General features: G+C 42.6%; 1 protein-coding gene and 1 pseudogene across 2 annotated transcripts in view; one reads left to right on the top strand and one right to left on the bottom strand.

Annotated features, from left to right (window-relative positions):
* The window catches only part of Golga5 (golgin A5), a 28,203-nt gene extending 6,409 nt beyond the window's left edge, over window positions 1–21,794 (top strand). Inside the window, exons 4-13 of one of the 2 annotated variants that reach the window (XM_040742604.1) lie at window positions 316–535; window positions 1,309–1,432; window positions 2,091–2,294; window positions 6,468–6,638; window positions 8,229–8,357; window positions 11,223–11,321; window positions 13,863–14,088; window positions 16,195–16,300; window positions 19,747–19,810; window positions 21,323–21,794. In XM_040742604.1, the coding sequence (XP_040598538.1) occupies window positions 316–535; window positions 1,309–1,432; window positions 2,091–2,294; window positions 6,468–6,638; window positions 8,229–8,357; window positions 11,223–11,321; window positions 13,863–14,088; window positions 16,195–16,300; window positions 19,747–19,810; window positions 21,323–21,403 (1,424 nt within the window). In that variant the 3' untranslated portion in view covers window positions 21,404–21,794. The remainder of the gene's footprint in view (window positions 1–315; window positions 536–1,308; window positions 1,433–2,090; window positions 2,295–6,467; window positions 6,639–8,228; window positions 8,358–11,222; window positions 11,322–13,862; window positions 14,089–16,194; window positions 16,301–19,746; window positions 19,811–21,322) is intronic. The other variant, XM_040742605.1, reaches the window with a different exon arrangement.
* A 2,863-nt stretch (window positions 21,795–24,657) lies between these two features.
* Window positions 24,658–25,010, bottom strand: LOC106022782 (annotated as a pseudogene).
* Window positions 25,011–25,710: the final 700 nt, after the last annotated feature.

Raw genomic sequence — 25,710 nt, 5'->3', positions numbered from 1 at the left:
TTATTATCATAATACTCTAATTCTTTTCTTCCTTTTTTAATTTAAATTAGAAACAAGCTTGTTTTACATGCTAATCCCAGTTCCCTCTCCCTCCCCTCCTCCCCAATCTAATTCTTAAGATTATTAAAAAGACTAGAAAAAGGTTTGTCTACATTTTATGTAGACATGAAATGTTTTGAAACAAATATTTCCTGAAAAATTTGTTTCGGTACTTTAAAAATTGTTTTTCATGGCAGACTACATCATCTATCTCTATGTATATCATGAAAAGATAGGTTTTGTTTTGCATCAGTAGAAAATTTTCATTTTTTCTAGAATTAAATAAGGCAAGAGCAAGAGTTGAAAAATGGAATGTTGACCATTCAAAGAGTGATCGAATAACTCGGGAACTACGAGCCCAAGTTGATGACCTCACTGAAGCAGTGGCTGCAAAGGATTCCCAGCTGGCTGTCCTTAAAGTACGACTGCAGGAGGCTGACCAGATTCTGAGTTCCCGCACGGAAGCGCTGGAAGCCTTACAGAGTGAAAAGTCACGGTAGGGTGAGCTCTGCTAGTAAAGAAAGGCAAGCTAGAGTGTGCAAGTGTGGTAATGCTGTCGTATGCTTATGAAGAGTCTGCTTTTTAGAAGTGTACAAGAGGAAAAATTTCTTGTAATGCTGGAAATGTGAGTGATTAAAATGAATACATTTTTTGGCCCTTGAGATACATGGTTAGAAAATTCTAAATTTAAGAGTATGTAAGGGCTGGAGAGGTGGCTCAGAGGTTAAGAGCACTGGCTGCTCTTCAAAGGTCCTGAGTTCAATCCCCAGCAGCCACATGGTGACTCACAACCATCTGCAATGAGATATGGTGCTCTCTTCTGGTGTGCAGGCATACGTGCAGACAGAATACTGTATACATAATAAATAAATCAATAAATCTTAAAAAAAAGAGTATTTGAAAAGTGTAGTGTCATCCATTGTTTAATATATGCTGTGAATTTATATGTGACCTAAAAAATACAAAAATATTCTGTTCAGAATGTCCTAGCTGGGGGCTGGAGAGATGGCTTCAAAGGTTAAGAGCACTGGCTGCTCTTCCAGAGGACCTTGTATGGCAGCTCACAATTCTTTGTTAACTATAGTTCAAGGGGACTATAGTTACATAGTCATACTTAGACATACATGCTAGCAAAGCACCAAAAAATAATTAAAAAGAATGTCTTAGATCATCTTTTTTGTTTGACTAATTCATAGATGCTCTAGGAATTATGATACCTGATTGCTCCCTGTGGAAATGCGTTTGCTCATGTAATACATTTTCTTTTAGAATAATGCAAGATCACAATGAAGGCAGTAGCCTACAGAATCAAGCTCTGCAGACTCTTCAGGAGAGACTGCATGAAGCAGATGCCACTCTGAAGAGAGAGCAGGAGAGCTACAGACAAATGCAGGTTAGAAGGGAGAAGCTGCATTCTCTTGGTACTCAGGAAGAGAGGGTTGCCTCTGCACTTCATAACACATTCTTTAGCTTGCTGCCAGAATAAACAAGTTGTGGTATGTCCATACAAGGAAATCCTGTTAAGGCCATAAAGAATAGTGAGGTGGAGGATGGGGAGACGCTTCAGTATAAAGTGTGTGCTGTGCCGACACGAGAACCTGAGATTGGATGTGGTAGCACAAATCTGTGACTTCAGTTCTGAGTGGGCAGGGGAGACAAGCAGATTCCTGGAGCTCTGACCAGCCAGCCTAGTGACCTCCAGGTCCAAAGAGAGGCTCTGCCTCACTAATCTGCTGACGGTTGCTTCACACTTGTCCCCCTGCCTCTGGGAGTTAGGTGTGCAGCACCATACCTGGCATATTTCTTAGAAAATAGATCACCAGCACCAAAATTGAAAATTCCAGTTCACTAAGCCCCAAAAGACCTTGTTACACCTTGAATAAACTCCTAGTTGACTTTAATGCAGTGCTGTGTTTGGGAGCCACAATGTTGTATATTTTTATATTCTTTTTCTTTTCACCTCATTGTTGATCAGAGCTCATAAATTCCTTAAGATACCTGAATGCATTGTTGTAAATGATAGAATAAGTATAATGTAAAATTTACCACAGAGTGAGTGTGCTGCACGCCTTAATAAAATGGAAGTGGAACGTCAGAATTTGGCAGAAGCGGTTACTCTGGCAGAAAGAAAGTACTCTGAGGAGAAGAAGAAGGTTGATGAGCTCCAGCAGCAAGTCAAGCTACAGAAGTTGAGCTTGGAGTCTTCTAAACAGGAGTTAATTGACTATAAACAGAAAGCTACACGGATACTCCAGGTAAACAAGAGTGTACACCCTTATGCGCCCTCGCTGGGAGACACCAGCACTCTCTAGATACTGCCCTGCTGCACTTGGAGCTTCTGTGGAAAGGATAGAAATTCCCTTGATCTTACCACTGCCTGGTTCACATCTTTGACTTCCTCCCTTCATCTCTGATGACGCTGTTGTCACTAAGCAGCTATGTTATGCTCCTTTGGTGGTTCCTGCAAGAACTTCAGTCACCAGTGTAGCCCTCAGCTTGTCAAAGAAAGTGTGCGCTTTTGTTTTTTTTGGTCTCTGTCTATGCAGGGTTCTGTCTGCCTGCGTCACTTTAGCTGCTTCTCATACACCTGTTCTTGTGTGTGTCTACTGCCGCTGTGTCCTAGCTCACAAAAGCAGTGGCCACTTAGTGGAAGATTGAGGATTAGATTTTGGGACCCCTCCCAAAGAAGAAAAAAAAATAAGTTGGTTTCATGCTTTGTTTTTGTTGTTGTTGTTTTGTTTTAGCTTCTTTGAACTGTCCTCTGTTTTTTCTCAGTGTCAGATACATCAGAATGGTTGGGACTATACTGTCCTCATTTACTAAGAACTTGTTCCCTTTGTTCCATCATATAATTTCTATTACATTTTTGAAATTTTCTTCTCTAAAAGGTCTGGAATGACCTGAATATATATTTGCTGTTACATTTTGTTGTGTTTGCATACACTTTGAGTTGGATGACACAGTCAGCTCTGCTACCCTCCCACCTTCTTGGAGTTCCGGCCTTCTGTGCCCCATACCACCTTGGCTCCTATTTTGTCCTCTCTTACCCTTGTTTCCAGCTCTCTGGGGTCCTCTTCCCAATCTCCAAAGAGTAAAGGTCCCTTTGAGCCCTGTCCTAAACCCTCTCTTGCATTGCTGTGTGCCCACCCTGCTTCTACCTGTCTTCATGAGACTTCAGGCATGTCTCCAACTCTCACCTCCTAACCTCAGGTCCTTGCTGCTTGCTCTTTAGATATTGACGGTCTCAACTCCCTGATCAGCTTCCTCATTGTTTTGTTCTGAAAATTATTACTGTCATCTGGCAGTAAAGCATGCCACACAATTGTTTACAAAACTTTAGGGCTCTCCTTTCTTTCTTTCTTTCTTTTCGTTCTTTCTTTCTTTTTTTTTTTCTTTTTACTTTTTTTGATTCAAGGGTACATTCAGGTTAGCAGATTAAAAAATCAAAATAATTGATAGGATAAAGTCATTGATACAGTACAGTGGGACTTGGAGAGAAAAAGGACTTTATGTGCCCAGGTGCCAGGGTTCATTGCACTGAGCTGACACTACAGAGAGAACCTTGAAGGATGAGTAGGAAGTGTAGAGATTTGGATAAAGAAGTCATGCCAGAAGCAGGTCCTGAGAGAACACAATATGCCTGGGTTCTAGATGAGGTGATGGGAATAAAACCCAGTGATGGGCTGGAACCAGATTGTGAAGGCCCTTTTAGGTTTTATCATCCTGTAGGTGAGGGGAGAGGGGTGCTAAAGAAACTGAGGAGCATTATGAGATTTGAAATTAAGAATCGTAGCAGCAGTGAAGAACTTAAGCAAGAATTGAAATCATCTTGTTCATTGTTACATCCCAAAACAATATCTGGCGCTCAAGAAATGTAATGAAGGAGTAAGCGAGACGGTGAGATCATAGTCAGGTAGATGTAACAAGTGATTATAAAAGTGTTAGGGGCCTGATCTAGGTTTATGAAAGTGAGGATGGCTAATAAGATAGCTAATAGGTAAAAGACTATTCGAGAAATGTAAATTAGAAATTTAATTGGAGAGAAGGCAAAGAAGTCAGATGGAATATGGGATGACTCTGGGTTTCTGTTTGCATGTAGGAATGTTGTTTCTTGTCTTCTAAAAGAAACAAAGAGGAGTGATGACATGTTAGGGTTGAAGGAGGTAGTTAGAAACTAAGGCCTGAAGCTCAGCAGGAGCTATGGGTGTTAGGTGAAATTAATCGTGAGAGGAGAAGGCCTAGAACTAATTATGCAATTCTAAACATCAGCATTTACAAAATGGGCAAAGAAAACACCTAAGAAGAGAGCAGCCAGAGTTGGGAGAACCAGGAAGAAGTTGGGACAGGGGAGAGTATCCAAGGGCGATGATAGGCGGTTTGGCAGCTTCTGTGATGTGATGAGGCCTAGGTAGAGTGCTTGGATTTGGCATGTGGAATCTCTGGGTTTCTCAGAAAGGGGAGGCGCCGCTTGCCTGGCAACATCGTGAAAGGCCAAAGGCTGGCTGCGGATGTGAGAGTTGCCAGGTTGGGACCTTGTGATTGGGGTGGGAGGCAGTATGTAAATGGTGATGTTCAGTGTAGGAAATTTGAAAAATAAAGTCTGCAGAAAGAAATGGAAATGCCTATAGTTCTGCCACTTAAAAGGAAAAATTCTTTTGAAAAGATAGTAACTTTTTTTTTTTCGGTTTTTCGAGACAGGGTTTCTCTGTGCTGTTTTGGAGGCTGTCCTGGAACTAGCTCTGTAGACCAGGCTGGTCTCGAACTCACAGAGATCCGCCTGCCTCTGCCTCCCGAGTGCTGGGATTAAAGGCGTGCGCCACCAACGCCCGGCGAAAAGATAGTAACTTTAAAATTTTGTATTCGATGTGAAAGAATCGATGCTTCCTGGTTGAGAATTGGCACTTTATATGTTGATCTGCATAAGTCTTAGATGTGTTCTTCCTACTCATCCTTCATACCAGAGGTCCACAGATTTTTCTGTACAGGACAGAATAGTAAATAAATATGTCAGGACTAAAACAGCTGACACCGTATATTCTGTGTTTTTACTTCTTACAATCCTATTGAAATGTAAAATACATGGTTAGCTTTTGAGCCGTACAGAAACAGGCTGCCAGATTGACCTGTGGACCATGATTTAGACACCTGCTGTGCAGTACATCCCAGCCAACCCTCTGAAAGGCATCTTGGTGACAGCACTCCCTGCCACTGTCTGGTAACTTGATTTTGCCTACCATTTATGGTGGCACCTGCCTGCCACTCTAGGTCTTAGGAAGCTGAAGCAGAAGAATCACAAGTTCAAGGCCTCCTGGGTTGCCGTGCAAGACTCAATTTCAAACAAAACAAAACAAAAATAAATAAAAGTTTAGCCTGGCATCTGAAGCCTTTACAAATTGACCCAAACTCTGAGCTACCTCACACAGTACTTTACCACACACCACCATGCTTTTGTGTTTCTCTGTATGTTTTTACAGTGAGCCATATTTCAATGTCAGTATAAATGCTGACTTTGAAATGAAGCCTCTCCTGCTCAGAACTCTGAAATAATCTGCCCATCTCCCCTTGCTTGAGTTTATTGCATTCTTCTAATGAATACTTTTAATTTCCTGTTTAGTCTGTGAAGCAGAGGGCACTTTCCAGAAGGGGTCATTGTCTTTATCTCACAGAAGTCTTTCTTATAGTGCCAAGTGCATCTTAGATGCTTTCTAAGCAGTAGTTTAGTGGATTATGACTGGGACAAGAAGAAAATAGGAAAATCTTATGAAACATTTGTAACAATAGCATGATCATGGGGACTAAGATCCAAGGACAGGACAGGCAGTGGTGGCAGAGGTAGGTGGATCTTGGTGAGTTCAAGGCCAGCCTGATCTATGAAGTGAAATTCCAGAACAGACTCCAAAGCTACACAGAGAAACCATGTCTCAAAAAACAAACAAACAAAAACCAAAACAAACTAACAAAAAGATTCAAGCATAGTACAACAAGGATCTCTTGCATTTTTATCCCTATGGCTTTAATTACCTGTGGATTTCCTCCATGGATGAATTGTTTCTGTAGATAAGATGACACTATGTAAGCTAGCTGGGAATAATGCTTAGTGAAAAGTATGTTTAGCATGTGTGTGGCCCTGGACTCAGTCTCTGGCACCACAAAAAATGAATACTATAAAACGAAGTAAAGGGCTGGATAGATGGCTCAGAAGTTAAGAGCACTTGGTACTCTAAGAGAGGATTTAGTTCTCAGTGCCTAGGCTTACAACAATCTGTACTAGTTCCAGAGGATCTGATGTTTTCTTTCGACTTTTGTGGTCACCAGACCTTCATATGGGACACAGACATACTTGCAGGCAAAACACTAAATAAATAAATCTAAAAAGAATAATAAGCTAATATCATCCTTGCTTAATTATTCTCTCTGTTCCACAATAGTCTAAAGAAAAATTGATAAACAGCTTAAAGGAAGGCTCCAGTTTTGAAGGCCTAGATAGCAGTACTGCTGGCAGCATGGAACTAGAAGAACTTCGGCATGAGAAGGAGATGCAAAAGGAGGAGATCCAGAAGCTGATGGGCCAGATCCATCAGCTGAGATCTGAGCTACAGGTAACAGTCATCGCTCAACATCCTGGACTACCATTTACCCCAGCTGCTCCAGTTTGAGGGGTTATTCTGTATTTTAGGGGGAGGGAGGTGGCATATTGAAACAATGTGTTTTGTTATACTAGAATGTTAGCTACCATGTAGCTATGTATCTATAGCACTAGGAGTCCTGTCTGTTGACGAACTGTAACTCCAAGGGGTAACAAACACAGATGAAGTACTTACCACAAGTGCTGCCATGTACATAAAAGCCTAAATTGGACCAGGAAGCAGACAAGACTCTTTAAATGTATGCATCTTAAATTCTGCTACTCAAAAGCAAATTAGTTTAGGGTTTTCTATCAAACTGAAATGTCTCCTGATATTAACATGTACTCAGAAACTAGGGTTTTATGCATAATCTTGCAATTGTAGTTTGTGTGTAAGTGCTATATTTAATCTAAAAAGTAACAATCTGGGAATATGTTTCAGTAATAGCATGCTTGCCTATCTTGTGGGATCTCTCAGTCCAGTTCCCCCAGCACAAAACAGTAAATTGGGCCATTTATTCCACATGAATATGAGATCTTTGACACAGATATCATAGAAGAAGGTCTCTGGTGATAGGTGATTAAGTGCAGGATAATGAACCTTCTAGTCTCTCTTTTTTAAGTGGGATTATTTAAAAATTTGTAAGTAAATATTCCAAAGAATTCAATTGCATCGGTTACACACAGAAGCCAAGCCCTGTCTCTACCTCCTGAGTGTTGGGATTAAAGGTATATAACATATTTCTTATTCTCACCTTTTCACACTCAAAAGTGAGAGTAAGAAATATGGGGAGATATGAAATTGAGTAACAGTAGTAAAGCTGGAAGCAGCTCACATACTAACCTGGGTGATGTCAGTAGTTATTCTCTGTGTGTGCTGATTGATGGTGCATCACTACCTACAGTGGAACTAATGTAGTGAAGTCTGTTTGAAAGTGTTAGCTTTTCTTTTCTTTTTTGTTTTGTTTTATAAGAAAGGGTTTCTCGTGCTGGAGAGATGGCTCAGAGATTAAGAACACTGACTGCAATTCCAGGGGTCCTGAGTTCAATTCCCAGCAACCACATGGTGGCTCACAACCATCTGTAATGAGATCTGGTGCATTCTTCTGGCTTGCAGACATACATGCAGACAGAATACTGTATACATAATAAATAAATCTTAAAAAAAAAAAAGAAAAGAACAGGGTTTCTCAGTAGCTATGGAGCCAGTCCTAGAACTCGCTTTGTAGACCAGGCTGGCCTTGAACTCACAGAGATTTGCCTGCCTCTGCCTTCCTGGTGCTGGGACTAAAGACGTGTGCCACATCACCCAGCAAGTGTTAGCTTTTCAATGGAGGCATGAATTGCCTAGCAAACTTCTGGTCACTCGTAAGCTAGGTGGTTTGTGGGCTAGGCAACTGTGGTGTCCTGGTCATTCCCTCACTCCTAGATGAATTACATAGTGAAGGTATCTTCTTTGAGTCCTGTGATCTCTTATCCCTTTGGGGGCTGCTGAGCCCTGTCCACAGTTCAGTATGTGTTGAGCGAACTGTTAGTGTTTGCTTTTATGTGTGGTTCTTCTTAGGATATGGAGTCTCAGCAGGTTAGTGAAGCGGAATCAGCAAGAGAACAGTTACAAGATCTGCAAGACCAGATAGCTAGGCAGAAAGCATCTAAACAAGAGCTGGAGACTGAGCTGGACCGGATGAAACAGGTAAGGAGAGGGACCCCCTCCCAGGAGAGCTTATAGCACAGGCTCAAGTGTTAGTGGTGGGTAGAAGCTTGCCAGTTCCTCTTGCTCTTCCATCCCATCCCACCCGCCTTGGTTTTTTTTTTTTAATAATTCATTTAACTTTATTTTATGTACATTGGTGTGAAGGTATCAGATCCCCTGGAACTAGAGTTTCAGACGGTTGTGAGCTGCCATGTGGGTGCTGGGAATTGAACCCAGGTCCTCTGGAAGAGCAGCCAATGCTCTTAACCGCTGAGCCATCTCTCCAGCCCTGGTTTGGGTTTTTTAAATGTTTATTATTCTTCTCTGTATTCACGATGTGTCAGTATAGACACATACATGCTATAGGCACATACATGTGCCATTGCTTGCTTGTGGAAGTCAGAGGACAACTTAGGGGGTTGTTCTTCTCTCCTTCCATGTTTGCATGGGTTCTAGGGATTGAAGTCAGGTTGTCAGGCTTGAGCTTCTTTTTTATTGTTATTTTGTTTGTGGTGGGGTGGGGGAGAGCTCCTGCCTCTGCCTCCTTAAAGCTGGGATTAAAGGCATGCACCACCACACACCTACCTCCCAACCGAGCCTTTTTGCTGACTCCAATGTTGTTTGTTTTTTAAAGATTTATTTGTTTGTTTGTTTGTGTGTCTTGTGTGTGTATCTCTGCGGTGTGTGTGACTCTGTATGTGCACATGTAAGAAGAGGGCATCCTCCTCCATCACTCTCCACCTATGCCTTTGAGATAGGATATTCTCCCGTCTCTGCCCTTGTCCACTCAGAGCTGGCCTACAAGACACCTGGCTTGTTACATGGATCCTGGGAACTGAACTCTAGTCCCCATGATTTTTCATAAAGTGCTCTTAACTGCTGATATGTCCTCTAGCCCATGTTTTTGTTGTTGTTTGTCTTTACAGATGAAAAGTTGGGCACAGAATGGTGATGTAACTTCCCAATACTGTAAAATGAGCTAAAGAATAAAACCCAGCATCATCAGCTCAGAACTCAAAATTCTTTCTGCTTTCTGTGTCTATATCCTATCAATGTCAGAGTGTGTGTAAAAACAAAAACATACTGTACTCATAACATCTACTTTCCCAGAACTATGAAGCTACTGTTACTACTAAAAACACCAGTGGTGCCATATTAGTCACTTTCTTGTGAGAGTATATATTCAGTTAGTTTCCAAAGTCAAATTATTTTGCAATATATTTATTTACATAGGGATTTCTATATTGAGGCAGTTGATACTAAACTTGCTTTTAGCCACATTTTCAGATAAGATTCTACATCTTGTAGTAATGTCTACTGAGTAGCAACACTGATGTTAGTTAGCACTCACTATTTTATTTCATACAATAAAAAGTCACTACCATTCATTTCATAGAAGATTATTTTTGTGACTCTTACTGTATCACTCATAAAATTTCTAATTTTGTGTATTTTAAATCATCTTTTTATGTGTATTTCAGTTCTTTTTATTTTGTTTTTTTGAGACAGAGTGTCTCTGTATTGTTTTGGAGGCTGTCCTGGAACTCGCTTTGTAGACCAGGCTGGCCTCGAACTCACAGAGATCTGCCTACCTCTGCCTCCCGAGTGCTGGGATTAAAGGTGTGTGCCCCCAACACCCTGCTGTATTTAAGTTCTTTAAATGAGTTTTTCATTAGGATTTATTATGGAAATAGTCCTCAAAATTATTTTGTTAAAAAAAATCAAACAAGCAGAGACCTGCAAGACATGTGTGTAGCAGGCTGTCTTAGTTAATATAATTATAAGATTAGCTGTCCTTTCAGAATTGCATTTCAGTTTATTCAGGGAGCTGCTATGTATTACAGGGCAGCAGTTTCATGTGTGTGACAGGTGATATTTTCATTTATTATGGCAAATGTTCCCCTGTACTCTCTCTCAAATGCCATTTGTAAATGATGAAGTAGAGGAACATACGCTGACTATAGCTGTAGGCTACTCATCAGAGATCCCAGATGTAAAGTATTTAATTTAAGGACTAAATGTATACTTTATTAAGTATTTTAGCCTTGAATTTGTACAGACTAGAACATAGAAGAAATCTGGAACATTCCTAGTAAATGTTTACCAGGCTGTCAGCCTTGTGCCCAATGAGCCATCCATCAGCCCTGGTTTTGTTTGTTTGTTTTTGTTTTTGTTTGTTTGTTTCTTTTTTCCAAGACAGGGTTTCTCTGTAGCTTCGGAGACTGTCCTGGAACTAGCACTTGTAGACCAGGCTGTTCTCAAACTCACAGAGATCCTCCTGCCTCTGCCTCCCGAGTGCTGGGAATAAAGGTAGCTCCAACACTGCCTGGCTCCTGATTTTGTATTTTAAAAATAATTTATGACGCCTTTAATCCCAGCACTTGGGAGGCAGAGGCAGGCGGATCTCTGTGAGTTCAAGGCCAGCCTGGTCTACAAGAGCTAGTTCCAGGACAGCCTCCAAAGCCACAGAGAAATCCTGTCTCGAAAAACAAACAAACAAAAAAAATTTATGAACATTATGTTACTGACAGCATCAATCTTTATCATAGATGGCAAATACCTTTAGTTTGTTGTCATGATCAATAGTAATATTCTGTAATGGCATTCACAATGATGGCCTATTTCTCATTGCTGTAAGGTAAGAATATCTTGTATTTTCTGATGATTTATCCTTTTAGCATGTATTCCATAGCTAGTGTTTACAGCATCATGTTGATGTGTTGACTTTTCATCAAACCTATCCAAATTCATGTCTGGTCCATTTTGTGTGGCTGTGACATGAACTGAGTGCTCAGTGTGAGTCTGGGTGGGCTCTGGAGAAGGCAGGGAGCACACTCAGATTGATTTATTCACGCCTCACACTAGGAATTCCATTACATGGAAGAAGATCTGCATAGAACAAAGAACACACTGCAAAGCAGAATTAAAGATCGAGAGGAAGAAATTCAGAAACTAAGAAATCAGGTAGGAATGGGGAAAAGTGAGTGACCTTGCTTTGTAAGGCCTTCTTTCTCTTTTCATATGCTTCAGAATTTTATGGGAGGGTTTGGGCTGCTGTAGCCTTTTCATCTCATTCCACTTGACTCTTCATTTGCAATACACTACGGCTTCCTCCTGTAGAATTATTGTGTAGCCACTTCATCTGAGGCTAGACTTATCTCCAAAACTGCATGACTTCTGACCTCAGTGTGGGCATGCTGATTATCACGTTCATAATTGTGGTTTCTTTTTCCTAATAAAGATTGACTGATTAATCTTGTGTAGTATCAATTGGTAGGACATCTATAAAGTCAAAGTATTTTTTTCTAATTCTGAAAATGTAAAATAAAATAATGGCACCTATATATACTTTCCACTCTTTCAAAACTATTCTATAGGAGTAGAAAAAAACACAGAAAAAAAATCTTAGTCATTGTCTCTTTTGTAAAATTTATAAGAAAAACTTTTTTTTTTTGAGAAAGGGTCTCATTTTGCTGGTGTGGATCTCACTGTATAGACCTGGCTGGCGTCAAACTCACAGAGATCTGTCTGTGTCTGCCTCCTGAGTACTAGGATTAAAGGCTTGTGCCACCATGACCAGCCTCAAAAGTTATTTTTTGGTGAGGGTAGGCCTAAACTATAAGGCCTAGAAAGAAAATATCAGGATACCCTTTATGCAATTTAGAAAAAGAAAGATTTTGTTTCTTTTCTCTCCTTGTTGTTTTTTTTTTTTTTGGTTGTTTATTTGTTTTTTGTTGTTTTTGGAGACAGGGTTTCTCTGTGTAGTCCTGGCTTCCCTGGAACTTACTCTGTATACCAGGCTGACCTTGAACTCAGAGATCTGCCTGCCTCTGCCTCCTGAGTGCTGGGATCAAAAATCATATGCCAACCACTGCCTGACTAAGAAGAAAAGTTTCTTAGAGCAGATACAAAAGGCACAAATCATAGAGAAAACCTGATAACTTGAGTTATCACAATTGAAATTTCTGCTTACTAAAAGGCAGTACAGAAATGAAAGGAGGATAGCCACAGACTGGGAGAGGAGGCGGAATTCCAGCACCTCCTCAGCCTTCCTCTTGCTTCCTCAGACATGCCTCACATGGCCCAGCTCTGGGACACAGTCACCATAAGGATTCCTGCTGACAGTAAGAAGCTGCTATACTGTTTGGTTTCATTAGGCAAAAGACTTGAACAGACCTTTCCTGAAGGGTTAGATGAGTTTGTAGTAGTAGTTCACAGGGTCATCAGGATGAGTCCCCTCACTCCTGAGACTGGCTCAGCTTTCAGGTTAGAACAACAAGTCTGTGCTACTGGGTATTACACAGCACTGGGGAAACAGGCTTCCCCTTTGTCCTTCCTTCCTTCCTTCCTTCCTTCCTTCCTTCCTTCCTTCCTTCCTTCCTTCCTTCCTTCCTTTCTACCTACCTACTTATCTTGATTCAAGGTCTTGCTATTTAGTCCTGGCTAACCTTAGATGCACTGTAATCCTTTTGCCTCCGACTCCCAAGTTCTGGGCTTATAATTATGAACCACCATTTCTGCCAGGCAGCTGGCAGTTTCTGGTGAGGTTAGCATCTATCTTCCCTGTGACACTAGATGTTCACTACAAATGAAGGTGTATCACACAAAAAAAACTTGAGTCTTGTATTCATAAGCAATCCAATGCAGGTGAATGAATAAATAAGCTGTGAGCCAGTATATATTTGGGACTGGAGAAGGGCCTCAGCAGTTAAGTACACTGGCCACTGGGAATGAGCTTGATTCCCAGCATCCACATGGTGGTTCACAGTCATCTGTAATTCCAGTTCTAGGGAATCCAGTACCTTCTTCTGGCCTCTGTGAGCACTAGGCATGAATATGGTGTACAGACATGCATCAGATGCAACATCCATGTACATGAAAATAAATAAAACCAAAAAGATAAAAATTTCTAGAATGATGTGACAGTCCACTTACAGGAAACCCAAGAACAGGCAAACTCTATGTGCGGTGATGGGAATGTTCTGTTCTGTCTGCAGTTGCATGGCTGGGGGGGTCACGGAGCACAGTCTTCAGGGTGCCACACTGTTGAACTGTGGATTTGGAATCCCACTTATGAAGTGTGATTCCTGTAAACTTGACCATGCCAACTGCAGTAGGAAATGCAGTCTACAGTGTGTCTTCATAGTCACAAGCATTCATAATACAAAACCAGAACAGAGACCCAGCTTGGTGGCACCTGCCTATAACCTCAGCATTCAGGAGGCTGAGGCAGGATGGTCATGAGTTGGATGCCAACCTGGGCTGTGTAGTGAGTCACAACAAAGAAGTTACACAATAACACATGTGTATTGTGTGTTATATGAATTCCAGGAAATGCCCTGTCTATTACATTTTCTAACTGCTGCTGTGTGGCCTGTCGATGTGGTTTAAAAATCACTTCTAGCCAGTGAGAAATCTCTATCACTGATTTGAAGACCCGATTCATGTCTTTTCTATACCGTGCACCCTTGAGCCTGTGAACTGATGGAGCACTTTCCCCTGCAGCTCACCAACAAAACTTTAAGCAACAGCAGCCAGTCAGAGCTAGAAAGCCGACTCCATCAGCTGACGGAGACACTCATCCAGAAGCAGACCATGCTAGAGAGCCTCAGCACAGAAAAGAACTCCTTGGTCTTCCAGCTAGAGCGCCTGGAGCAGCAGGTGCACTCGGCCTCCACTGGGCCCAGCAGCGGATCCTCCATTAACATGCCTGGAATTGACAGTGGTGAAGGTAACCCTAGAAAGAACATAGCAACAAAACATTACAGAAAGACCATTTTTACTGAAAAGAAATTTTCTTCAACATTTCTTTTCCTGGTGTGAGACTTAGTCCCTATGCTATTAATATAATCATTAGAAAGATGTATGTTGGACTAATGCTTCACAGCTATTAGACTTGGAGAAAGGACCTGGGATTAGGAAGTGTATTGAAATGATAAGATACTTGACAAGACAGACAAAGCAAGAATTCAGTAGCATGGACATTTCAGGACACTTAAAGGAAGTGTGTTTTCATAATCCCTTAGTAAATGACTATTAGTGTTGAAGTCTATATTAATTGGTTGTTTATTCATGCATGTTAATTATGATAACAAAATCTGAAGATTTTTAAGATACGTATTCAAAAAGAGTATGTCATCACCAGTATCAGTAGGTCAGAATTTTAATCTTGCAACCTCATAAAACCTATATGCACTCATGGAGCAAATCTCGCAGTTCTTTGACTTTAGCATTCCTTTAAAAATTGCAAAATTTAAAGAGGATGCCATGTATGGGGATCAGTTGTACGTAGGGTTGCCAATGGAAAATCCAGTTGAAAAGTGACACATTATTAAAATACCAAAGGGTATGATAAGAATGTGAACTGTAATGAGGCCTGGAGGAAAAGTCTTCCAAGTAGCCGAAGAGCAGGTGCAAGAGCCTCGAGGGAGGTGTGTGTGAACAGGAAGGAGTGAGGCCGAGAGGAGTGTAAGGTGGATTCAGAGAGCTTGGAGAAGGCTGCAGAGACCTGCATGAGGACTTCACTCTAGGTATGCTAGGGATCTGATTAGTAACATACTGTAATGTCTCTGGGTAGCTCAGAGCTGGCATTGTGATGTGATGTGGTTCACTGGGGCAGCATTTGCTGCCATGTAAGAGACCTGGTTTTTTTTACTCAACACCAAAACAAACAAATTTCAGAGGGCTAAGAGCACAAGCAGAGAGGCCAGAGTGCCCTTGCATTAAACCATGGTAGTTTTGATCAGAGTGGGATTGATGGGGGATGGAGGTGTTATAATACCTCAACCTTGGTAGATTCTGTGGCGGGCCAGGGACAAACACGACAGGCAGACAGAGATTAAGCAGGAAGTTTTATTGGAGAAAGAGAAGGGAGTAAAGAAAGGAAAAGGGGAGGAGGGGAGAGGAGAAAGAGGAAGAAGGAGACAAGAAAAGTCCTGTCTGCACCTTTAGAGAGGAACAGTGGGAAAGAGAGCAGAAGTGGGTGGAATTTTCCTCTTAGAGGGACCTTTGCACCTGCTTGCAGACTACATAGTGATATAGCAGTCATAAGACTCTCGGCTGGTCAGGGTAATACCTGAGTGCATTCTGCCAGGTCACCCAGCAGGCCAGCATAATGCCTGGATCCTAGCAGGAGGGATGTGAAAATTTATTTAAAAGGCAAGTTGGCAGAAAAGAGTGGAGAATTTTGACCTGGTGAATGGAATGGTGGAGTTATATACCAGAGTGGGAAGATACCAAGAGAAAGAGTTTTCCAGGGAGAGATAAAGACTGGAATCATAGTTGGTACATGGGCTTGATGTCCAGTGATCCCAAAGAAAGGTAAGCAGTCGGATGGTTGGAGTGGGGTAGAGCTGGAAATGCCCATCTAAGAACCAGCGTTCTCAGCGGTGTAGAACCACTGGCCTCGCTGGGCGTTGGTGGCGCACGCCTTTAATCCCAGCACTCAGGAGGCAGAGGCAGGCGGATCTCTGTGAGTTCGAGACCTGGATTACCAAGTGAGTTCCAGGACAGCCTCCAAAGCCACAGAGAAACCCTGTCTCGAAAAACCAAAAAAAAAAAAAAAAAAAAGAACCACTGGCCTCTCCCAAAGCCAAGGCCCAGGATCTTGCAAGCACCAGATATTGTAAACTTTTTAGTGTCTACTAAAATTTGTAGAAATTGAAGCATTTTTTGTAGTTGATCTGTGTTACAATTTCTTCTACTCTAGGGACAGTGCTTAGAAAGTTGGCCTTGAGAAATTCTTCCTCATACAATATGATGCATTTTCAACTCTAGTTTTCTTAGAAAGTCAATAATTTTGGTATCAGTATATTAATCTGTTCTCTTATTTAAACAGGGACACGCCTGCGAAATGTTCCTGTTCTTTTTAATGACACAGAAACTAATCTGGCAGGAATGTATGGAAAGGTTCGAAAGGCTGCTAGCTCCATTGACCAATTTAGGTAAGCAGTGAAACTCAGGATGAGTGATGGCCTCAGCTGTTAATAATGTCTTCCAGTTGGTACAGCCACCCTGAGCCCTTTGGGGCAGAGCTAATATTTAAAGTGACAGTTCCTTATTCCTTTGTGGTACTCCCAAGTTGTGAAGTCCTGGTCGTCCCCTTCCAACAAACTCTACCAAGAATCTGGTATTACTTAATTTGAAGTAGGTAGATCCACTCCTTCCTTCCTTCCTTCCTTCCTTCCTTCCTTCCTTCCTTCCTTCCTTCCTTCCTTCCTTCCTTCCTTCTTTCAAGATAGAATTTCTCTGAAGTCCTGGCTGTCCTAGAACTTGCTCTGTAGACCAGGCTGGCCTTCAACTCAGAGATTCACTTATCTCTGCCTCTCACTGCTGAGATTAAAGGCGTGTGCCACCATGCCCTGCAGAAGCTGTCATCACACACTGAAACCAGTCCCAGCACTAAGGAAACAGACAGGGTTACTTGAGCTCATGAGGTCAAGACCAGCTTGGACCACTGAGACTTTCTTACTGAGTCCTCTGCTCATGAGAAAGTGTCCATGTGATGTCTCATCCAGTACTTCATCGTGGATTGCTGAACAGTACTCCCTATAACTTACATATGTCCGTAAGTAATATTTAGAATTTGTATGATATGTTTACATACATAATTTTTATGCATGCAAGCATCCACTTTACAAAGAAAATATTTTAATAGTTTACCTAGAGCCTTGATGAGTTAATATCTTTTAAAAACACCTCTAATATGCCAATTTTCTCTTAGTGTTCATAGTTAGACATGGTCTTAATGAATTATGTGATAAGAATGTTTTCTTAGCCTTTCAGAGTCAGAATAGAGCTATGGTGTGTGTTTTTTTTTAATTGCATAGATTTATTTATTGAGAGGAATCTCTTCTTTTTTTAAAAAAAATAGCTAGGTGGAAACACACGCCTTTAATCCCAGTGCTCAGGAGACAGGCCGGTGGGTTTCTGTGAGTTCTAGGTCAGCCTAGTCTACAAAGTAAGTTCCAAGACAGCCAGAGCTACACAGAGAAACCCTGTGTGTGTTTGGGGGGGGGGGTTCCTGGAGGGCTTTAGTCATTGTGTGCATAAAGTGCATGTATTCAGCAGGGCACCCATAGAAAGCTTACTGCAGTGTGGATGCCAGTGGCAGTAAGAGAAAGGAGTTTTCCTCATACACACAAACATCTTGATGAGCAAAAGCCTGCAAAGACTGTGAGCAGTGGGTATCACACTGCTGCCACATTCACTCAGATGTCTGCCTGAGTTTGCTTGTTTGTTTGTTTGAGAAAGACTTTGTAGTTCTGGCCTGGAACTCACTGTGTATTCCAGGCTGGCCTCAAACTCACAGAGATCTGCCTGCCTGCCAGTGCTGAGATTAAAGGTATGTACCACCACACCTAATCCTTCCTGAATTCCTATGGCTTAGTCCTCTAGGAAGAATGTGTCTATTCAGAAGTTACTAGATTAACCATTTCCAGGTAGATGCTTGTACTAAAGTTTTAACAGCTAACTCCAAATAACAGTAGTGGTATTTATTTGACCTTCCTGTTGTTTTGCCCAAGTTGCAAAGATCCCCAGGGACCACCAGGAAGACAAACCCACCAAACTGTAAAAGCAAAGTTTTATTGATTATTCATCCAACCATGACAGGGACCCTGTCTGGCTAGCTGTCACAGCAGCCTCCAGAGGGAGTGAAGTTCCTTGTCTACTGCTAGGTTTTAAAGACAAAAGTTACAGGATTATATCAGTAGGTATGGGTTGGTTTCTGATTGGTTGACATTTGGGAACAATTAGGAACATTTCTCAAAGTCATATTTCTGCATGAAATACCTGTGTACCAATTATTCTCATTGGTCAGTGCTGAGAGGGAACATTCTTTGGTTTCTATGGCTTTGTCTTGCAGGTAGCCTGTTGTGCATAGATATCAATAGTTTTCAGAACTATATCCTGGAGACTACAGGGGAGGTTTTGGTCCCCCTGGAGTTTCTTTTGTGACCAAACAGTTCCCAGGAACCAAGTATCTAGGAGACTAGGGGGGTCTGGAGTTTCTTTGTGTTCAGTTTTGGCCCTGGGCTCCAGGAGGCTAGGAGATCTGGAGTTTCCTTGTGTCAGAGGCCTATGTGTCTTTTCTGTAGCCTGCACGGGGCTAAGTGAGGGTCTGGTCCCCTTTATTAGAAGTGAAGCCTTTGAGTTTAGTTTACCCCTTTCACTGTATGGTCATTTTAAGTGATCATATGAGTCTACAGTAAAGCCGTTCTGTTGTAGTCACATAAATAGTGTGAATGAGTGATGTTTTAAAAACATTGGAGCTGGGGTGTTGGTGGTGCATGGCTTTACTCCCAGCGCTTGGGAGGCAGAGACAGGCGGATCTCTGTGAGTTTGAGGCCAGCCTGGTCTACAGAGTGAGTTCCAGGACAGGCTCCAAAACAATACAGAGAAACCCTATCTCAAAAAACCAAAAACAAACAAACAAACAAAAAAAAAACATTGGATAGGCTGGGTGGTGGTGGGAGGCAGAGGCAGGTTGATGGATCTCTGTGAGTTCGAGTCCAACCTGGTTTACAAAGCAAATTCCACGACAGCCAGGGCTACACAGTGAAACACTAACTCAAAAAGCAAAAGGGCAGACACCCACAGCTAAACACTGAACTGAACTCCTGGAGTCCAGTGTCAGAAAGGGAGAACTTATGAGCAAAGGGGTTAAGACTGGGCTGGTTTAACCCACAGAAACAGTTGACCTGAACAAGAGGGAGCTCTTGGAACCCAGACTGATGGCTGGGTGGACAGCATGGGACGAACCCAGACCTCCTGAATGTGGGTGTCAGTGAGTAGGCCTAGGTAATCTATGGGACCTTGGGTAGTATTTATCCCTGGCATACAAATAGACTTTGAGTGCCCATCCCACAGTGAAGGATGCTCTCTCAGCCTGGACACATGGGGGAGGGCCTAGTCTCTGCCCTGGATGAAATGACAGACTCTGGAGATCCTCCATGGAGGGCCTTACCCTCCCTGGGGATCAGTGGGGAGCTTGGGGGTCTGGTGGGGGACGCAGGGGAGGAGGGGAGGGAGAGGGAGCTGGGATTGACATGTGAAGCAAGCTTGTTTCTAATTTAAATAAAAAAGGAAGGAAAAAAGTGTAATAATCAAGAAGAAGAAAAAAAAGCAAAAGGAACAAATAAACAAATGCCATTGGATATTATCCAGGTGGTGGTACACTTCTTTAATTCCAGCACTTGAGAGGCAGAGGCAGGTGGAGCTCTGTGAGTTCAATGCCAGCCTGGTCTACAAAGCAAGTTCCAGGACAGCCACAACTGTCACACAAAGAAACTCTGTTTCAAAAAGCAAAACAAAAAGACAAGCACACGAAAAAGGATGTTAGGAAGATTTGCTTTGAGTATAATTCCTTTTTTCTCACCTGTTTGCACAGTATTCGCCTGGGAATTTTTCTCCGAAGATACCCCATAGCACGAGTGTTTGTAATTATCTATATGGTGAGTAAATGTATCTGATAGAGTAATGCCACACTTGATTTCTATCTGTTGTTTTTGCTACTAATCTTACTCATATTTTATCAATTAACTTTGAAAGCAAATAGAGATGATTTTGATAATTAAGCTTTTCTTAAGATACAAGTTAGCCATGTTACATTGAGAATATAAATTGCTCAGAGGCTTTCCCTGAAGATAAAGGGTAGGGAGAGATCATGTACCTGCAATACTGATCACGTCCCTTGTGGGTGTGGTCACAGGTACATGGGAGAAATCAGGGATAAAAGAGGGGTACTCCCCTTGGATTCCGGACAAGGTTCAGAGATCATAGAGCACTGACCCAGTTTTCAGCTTCTCATGTAAGTGACCTCTCTCTCTAATAAAGTATCTTTGGCCCCCCTTTCCCAGTATCCTCAGTACGGCATTTACCAGCAATATAAAGTTTAATGTAATTTAATAGACACCTCCATTTTTATTTATTTGTTTTGTTTTTCGAGATAGGGTTTCTCTGTGGCTTTAGAAGCTGTCCTGGAACTAGCTCTTGTAGACCAGACTGGTCTCAAACTCATAGAGATCTACCTGCCTCTGCCTCCTGAGTGTTGGGATTAAAGGTGTGCGTCACCACCGCCTGGCCAGACACCTCCGTTTTTAAGCCTGTCTATTGATAAAAATGCAGATTACAACAGCTGATTTCATTTGTGTCTTAATGCTGTAAAGTTGCTGTGATTTCATTTTACTTTATTTTTCTAGAATGATCTCAAGGTCAATTCCTTTTCTTTGGGTTTTTAGTTGCACTGAACCAGCTGCAGCGGTTGGGGTCTGGTTTATGCCTGCTGTGCCTAACAGCCACCCACTGTGCTGAGTCTCTAAGAGGTTAGGCCAACTTAAGGGCTATTTTCTTAGGAAATGAAAACCTACTTTGAAAAGAAATTTCTAGGTGATCCACTAGAGGGAAGAGTTATTCCTCTAAATAAAAAGACTTAGGAAAGGAGGATGGGTGCACATCAGAAAGGATTTGGGGTACATCCCACAGGGCCAGACTCCCAAGCTTTACACATCCCAACTCTTGGAATCTTGTGCCATTCATACTGCCCCAGGGAGCCAGAAATTTGTCACTAATTCAACCTCTGCCACTGACACTCTTGTCAAGTGTCCTTCCCATCTCTTTACCAAAGCTGGCTAAACTGCCCTCAGAACAGCCAGCCAACGCCTGTCTACCTAATAGGTCTTTCCCAGCCCTCTGCATAGTCACCTGCTCGGCTGTCCCTGCAGATGCGTGTGGTCATGGGTGTTTGGTGTTCTGGCCTCTCCTCTCAGCTAGGAAGGAGATCTGCAGTATGTAGCTCTCTGTTCCTGGCTCATTTTATCATTATGTCATTCGTTTCTTCATTGGCCAGTAACAGTGCCGAGCCCCTGCTGTGTTTCAGACTCAGGGTACAAAGACAAGGCATGGTCCCCAGATAAAGACAGACGCATGAATAAAGGCTGACGCATGAATTGTGTTTTCTCCCTCAGGCTTTGCTTCACCTCTGGGTCATGATTGTCCTGCTGACTTACTCACCAGAAATGCACCATGACCAACCGTATGGCAAGTGAACTGAGCCCCTGGTTCCCAAGAGTGCCTGCCATTGTCCAGAGCTGGGATCTGCAGAAAGACCAGCGCCTAAGACTGCTCAGAACAGTGCACAAGACGGCTGCGTCCCCGGAAGCTTTTAATCTTTAAGTTATTCTCTGGTGTCTGACTCTCCCTGATTTCCATAAGAGTCTCTAAATGCAGACAGTAATTTGACAGATTCGGCTCTGCTTTTTCTAGTACAGTTGCCCTAGATATGGAGAGGGAGAGAGGAGAAATAGAGAGAGAGGAGACCGACCTGGGGGTTGTTGCTCTATACAGACCTTTCTAAATTTTAGGTGACACTGATTATGGGTTATAATCAGGGAAACTAATTGTATTTAGGGATAAAAATAAATATTTCTTTTTTAATAACTTAGTGTGCTTTATATTTTCATATATTTAACCGCAAATATTTAATTTTTACATGTTAGAGTCCTAGTTGGTAAAACTTTTTTATCATAAATAAAATTCGCTGTGCATTTTTCTTTTTTTAAATAAAGACTTTCATTCCCTTTAAAGAAGACCTCTAGAAGCCGGGTGTTGGTGGCGCACGCCTTTAATCCCAGCACTCCGGAGGCAGAGGCAGGTGGATCTCTGTGAGTTCAAGGCCAGCCTGATCTACAGAGCGAGTTCCAGTACAACCTCCAAAAAAACAATACAGAGAAACCCTGCTTCAAAAAAACAAAAACCAAAAAAACCCCCAAAACCAAACAAACAAGAAAGACCTCTAGAGTGGACAGTAATGAGTGGGACTGGAATCGCAGCCAGTCACCACGGGCTGTAGCGATCCCCGCTGCTCTCCTCTCCTCTCGGCCCCGTGTTGTCTTGCTTTTCCCCAGCCTGTATCTCAGGGTTAGTTCATGGGGGTTGGAGCTCCTGCTTGTAGCGTGTGGGAGATGTCTTTTTACCAGCACTGTAGCTGGCACACTATAGTTAACCTTTGAAAAGGGACATTTTCTATATGACTAGCATGACCTTTGAATTGTCTTTCCTCTTCATCTTTGTCTTAGAGTCTCGTGTTGCTGTGTCACCCAGATCCTGGTGGTCTCTTTGTATGCTTTGTATGTAGTTAGCACACATGGCTCTTGGACAGTGAGTGGGAGTAGTTCCCTTGTTGGGCCTGGCTTGATGTGGTCGCTTGATGCCAGCTGGGAACCTTGGTGACAGTCATGACTTGAACTGGCATGCAAGGAGTAGAAAGCCCTAGACGCTTGCACATTATAGAATACTGGTTTCCTATTTCTTACACGCATATGAAGTTTTTGAGGTCATATTAGGCATATTTGGGTGTTTTTTTCAGTGTTACAGAAATGAAAAGAGCAGGGTGTTTCACATCATATAAACGGGGCTTGGCGTATAGCTCAGCACTGAATAAGGGGATTGATAGCAGGAGCCCTACTTAGGGATGAGCCATCACAGTCTGAGCTGTGGAGTTAGGTCTACCTCAGACATGTAAGGGAAGACTTCAGTCTTCTTAATGGATTTTAAGATTTTTTTTCCTCCTAATTTGGAAACATGTCTGGAAAATGATTAAAACCAGGTTCTACCCTTAAAATGGAAAACAGCAAATGCTCGTTGCTATGTGTTGCCAGACTTCCTGTCTTTGTGTCCTCCTGGCTTTTGTTGGGACATCTGTGAGTCCTTTGTCCAGTCCGCACATTCTTGGCTTGGCAGTGTTTGACTAAGTGTTTCCTGCGTTGTGGTTCTGCCATTAATTGAGTCTCAGATTCACTACTCTTGACCACTCACAGACTGGGCTTGCAGGAGGGCCTGGTCGGTCGTCTTTCTAGGTCAGTGCGTGGATTCAAAGGGATTTCACACATCATAGAGTTCTTGGACTGACAGCCTTGTATAGACAGGTGTCAGTTGAAAAACAAGATGACCCCTTTCTAGACATTGTCCTTTTTGAAAACTACCATTTCTACTGCTATAGAGCAAAACTTTCCAAGAAAAGACTTTTTGTTGGTTGGATTTGGAGATGGGTTTTTTCTCTGTAAAGATCCTAGAACTCACTCTGTAGACCAGGCTGGCCTTGAACTCACAGAGATTTGCCTACCTCTGCCTCCCAAGCACTGGGATTAAAGGCATGCACCACCACTGCCCGTTGAGAGGTCACATCTTAATTGCACGTAAGAAGTAGAAGAGAACAGGAAGTGGAGTGAGGTTATAAACCCACAAAGCTCATCCATAGTCTTGTTCTTCCTCCAGTATGCACGACCTCTCTAAACAGCAACTGAGGACCAAGTGTTCAAAATGTGAGGCTGTGGGGTACATTTCTTGTCCAGGCCACATTCTCCCCTCAATCCCAACAGGTTCATGGCCATCTAAAAGCAAAATGCAGCTAATCCAACGTCAAAAGTCGTCCTGGCCTTTAACAACCTTAACATTGTTCAGAAATTCAATCTCTTCCATGTACTGTATTTTAATTATATTCTTCTCGATCCCTCAAGTCCTCCCAGATCCTTGGTAGCTGATGGGTTGGGGAAATCAGCTTTCTTCAATGGGTGACATGGGGCATATCAGCCACACTCCAAGCAGGTTCCATGCCCAGGACTAGTGCACCAACACGAGTCACACTCTTTGTTTGATGTTTACTTGTATTTTTAAAGAAGCGATTTGGGGTGATTTTCTTCTAAGTGGTAGTAGACATAATTTGAATCTATGAATGTCCTGTGTCCTAGCGATTTCTCAGATGTAGAATGTGAACAATAGTCTCTGTCCTCCGGGATTTTACAGTTAAGTGGAGAAGGCAAACTGTAACTGTCATGTAGGGTTAAATCACTGAACAGAGGTAAAACGGGCCGTGGGTAAGAAGTGGGACAGCAGGGAGGTCATGCTTTTGTGATGGTTGAGGGAAGGGGTGGCCTTCTCCACTGAAGGTCCAGTGAGTGTGAGCCGTCTGGGTGGGTGCACACAGCATGCTCAGAACCACAAGGAGCCAGTGTGGCCAGGACAGAACGGGAGGCGGGGCATGCAGAGCCAGGCTAAGGGACTGTCAGCCAATGGGAGGGCTTAGGATTCAAAACCTCTTTTTGAGGCTGCGCTGTAAGCCCCTGTCCTGAGTCAACACCACCTTTAAACAGAGAACCTGTAGCAATTCATGTTTGCTGGAGATTACAGTTGCTCCCTGTAAGCCTTCTCAGTGTGGCAGTTGGTTTGGCTACCCTATTTTTCTTTCTCACCATCCCTGGAGGCTTTTTATTTGTGTGTTTTACATATCTAAAAAAAAAAAAAAGAATCCCAGGATTTCCCCTCCTGTGTGTTTTTGTTACGTTTCTTCATGGTTCACGATGTCAGCCGAGGCTGTCAGTACAATGAAGCCAAATTGCCAGGATGGGAGCAGAGTGTTCTGCCATTTTCCTAGGTCTAGGGCTGATCCCTCCACCCTTGTTCAACCTGCCTGTGAGGTTCGTGACAGTTTTCCCAGCTCTGTGGTCAGCGGTGATTTAAAATTCACCAATGTAACCATGCTTCACCATCACAGTTAGGAACCCAGTGATGACTTTGGAGCAGGGTCTGATGAGGACCTCTCTTCTCAGCATTGTTGATGCCCTTGAGAGCACCAGCCAGTATGTCCATGCACACCATAGTGACTGCACAGAAAGATGGCGGACGGAAAGAGGCAGTAGCTACCCTTTTAATCTGTGCCTGGGTGTGTTTAACCAGAAAGACTAAATGCACTGAACTTTTCATTGGTGTGACAGAACAGCTGCACAAGCAGCGTCCGGGGAGGATTTATTTTGGGTCACAGTTTGAGTCGGGTCAGTGCATGGTGGGGAAGGCAGATCATAGTGGAACAGGAAGCAAAAGAAAATAGTGTAGGACAGTGGACAGGGCGTCCTGCGGCCCCCAAGAGCACCCCTAACTTCCTCTAACTACGCCCCACCTTCTTCTTTGCAGTTCTCTATTATGAATCCACTAAGGAATCATCCATTTATTAGGTCAAGACCCCCAGGACCTAATCACTTCCCCCAAATCCTAGCAGCTTGTAACCAAGTCCCCAGTACATGACTCTGTGAGTGGAAATCTCGCATTCAGATACCACTAAATCAAGGAAATAAGAAATCCCCCAGGCTTTTTGATCTCCATGTTTAAGGTTAACCCCTCATCATTGTTCAAGTGAAAAACAAACAGAAAAACAAAATCCAGAAGAACTTTTGCATTTGTAGGTAAGTGTCTCCCTTTCACTAACCCTGCTGTCACGCCATCAAAACTTAGATAGACCTGATCTCTCTACATGAAAGCCACAGCTCCCGTGGTATCACAGAGTACTGATTGTCATGAAACT

This window comes from Mesocricetus auratus, unplaced genomic scaffold (assembly GCF_017639785.1).
Source record: "Mesocricetus auratus isolate SY011 unplaced genomic scaffold, BCM_Maur_2.0 Super-Scaffold_15014, whole genome shotgun sequence".
NCBI lineage: Eukaryota > Metazoa > Chordata > Mammalia > Rodentia > Cricetidae > Mesocricetus > Mesocricetus auratus.
This window is presented reverse-complemented; position numbering and strand designations above follow the sequence as displayed.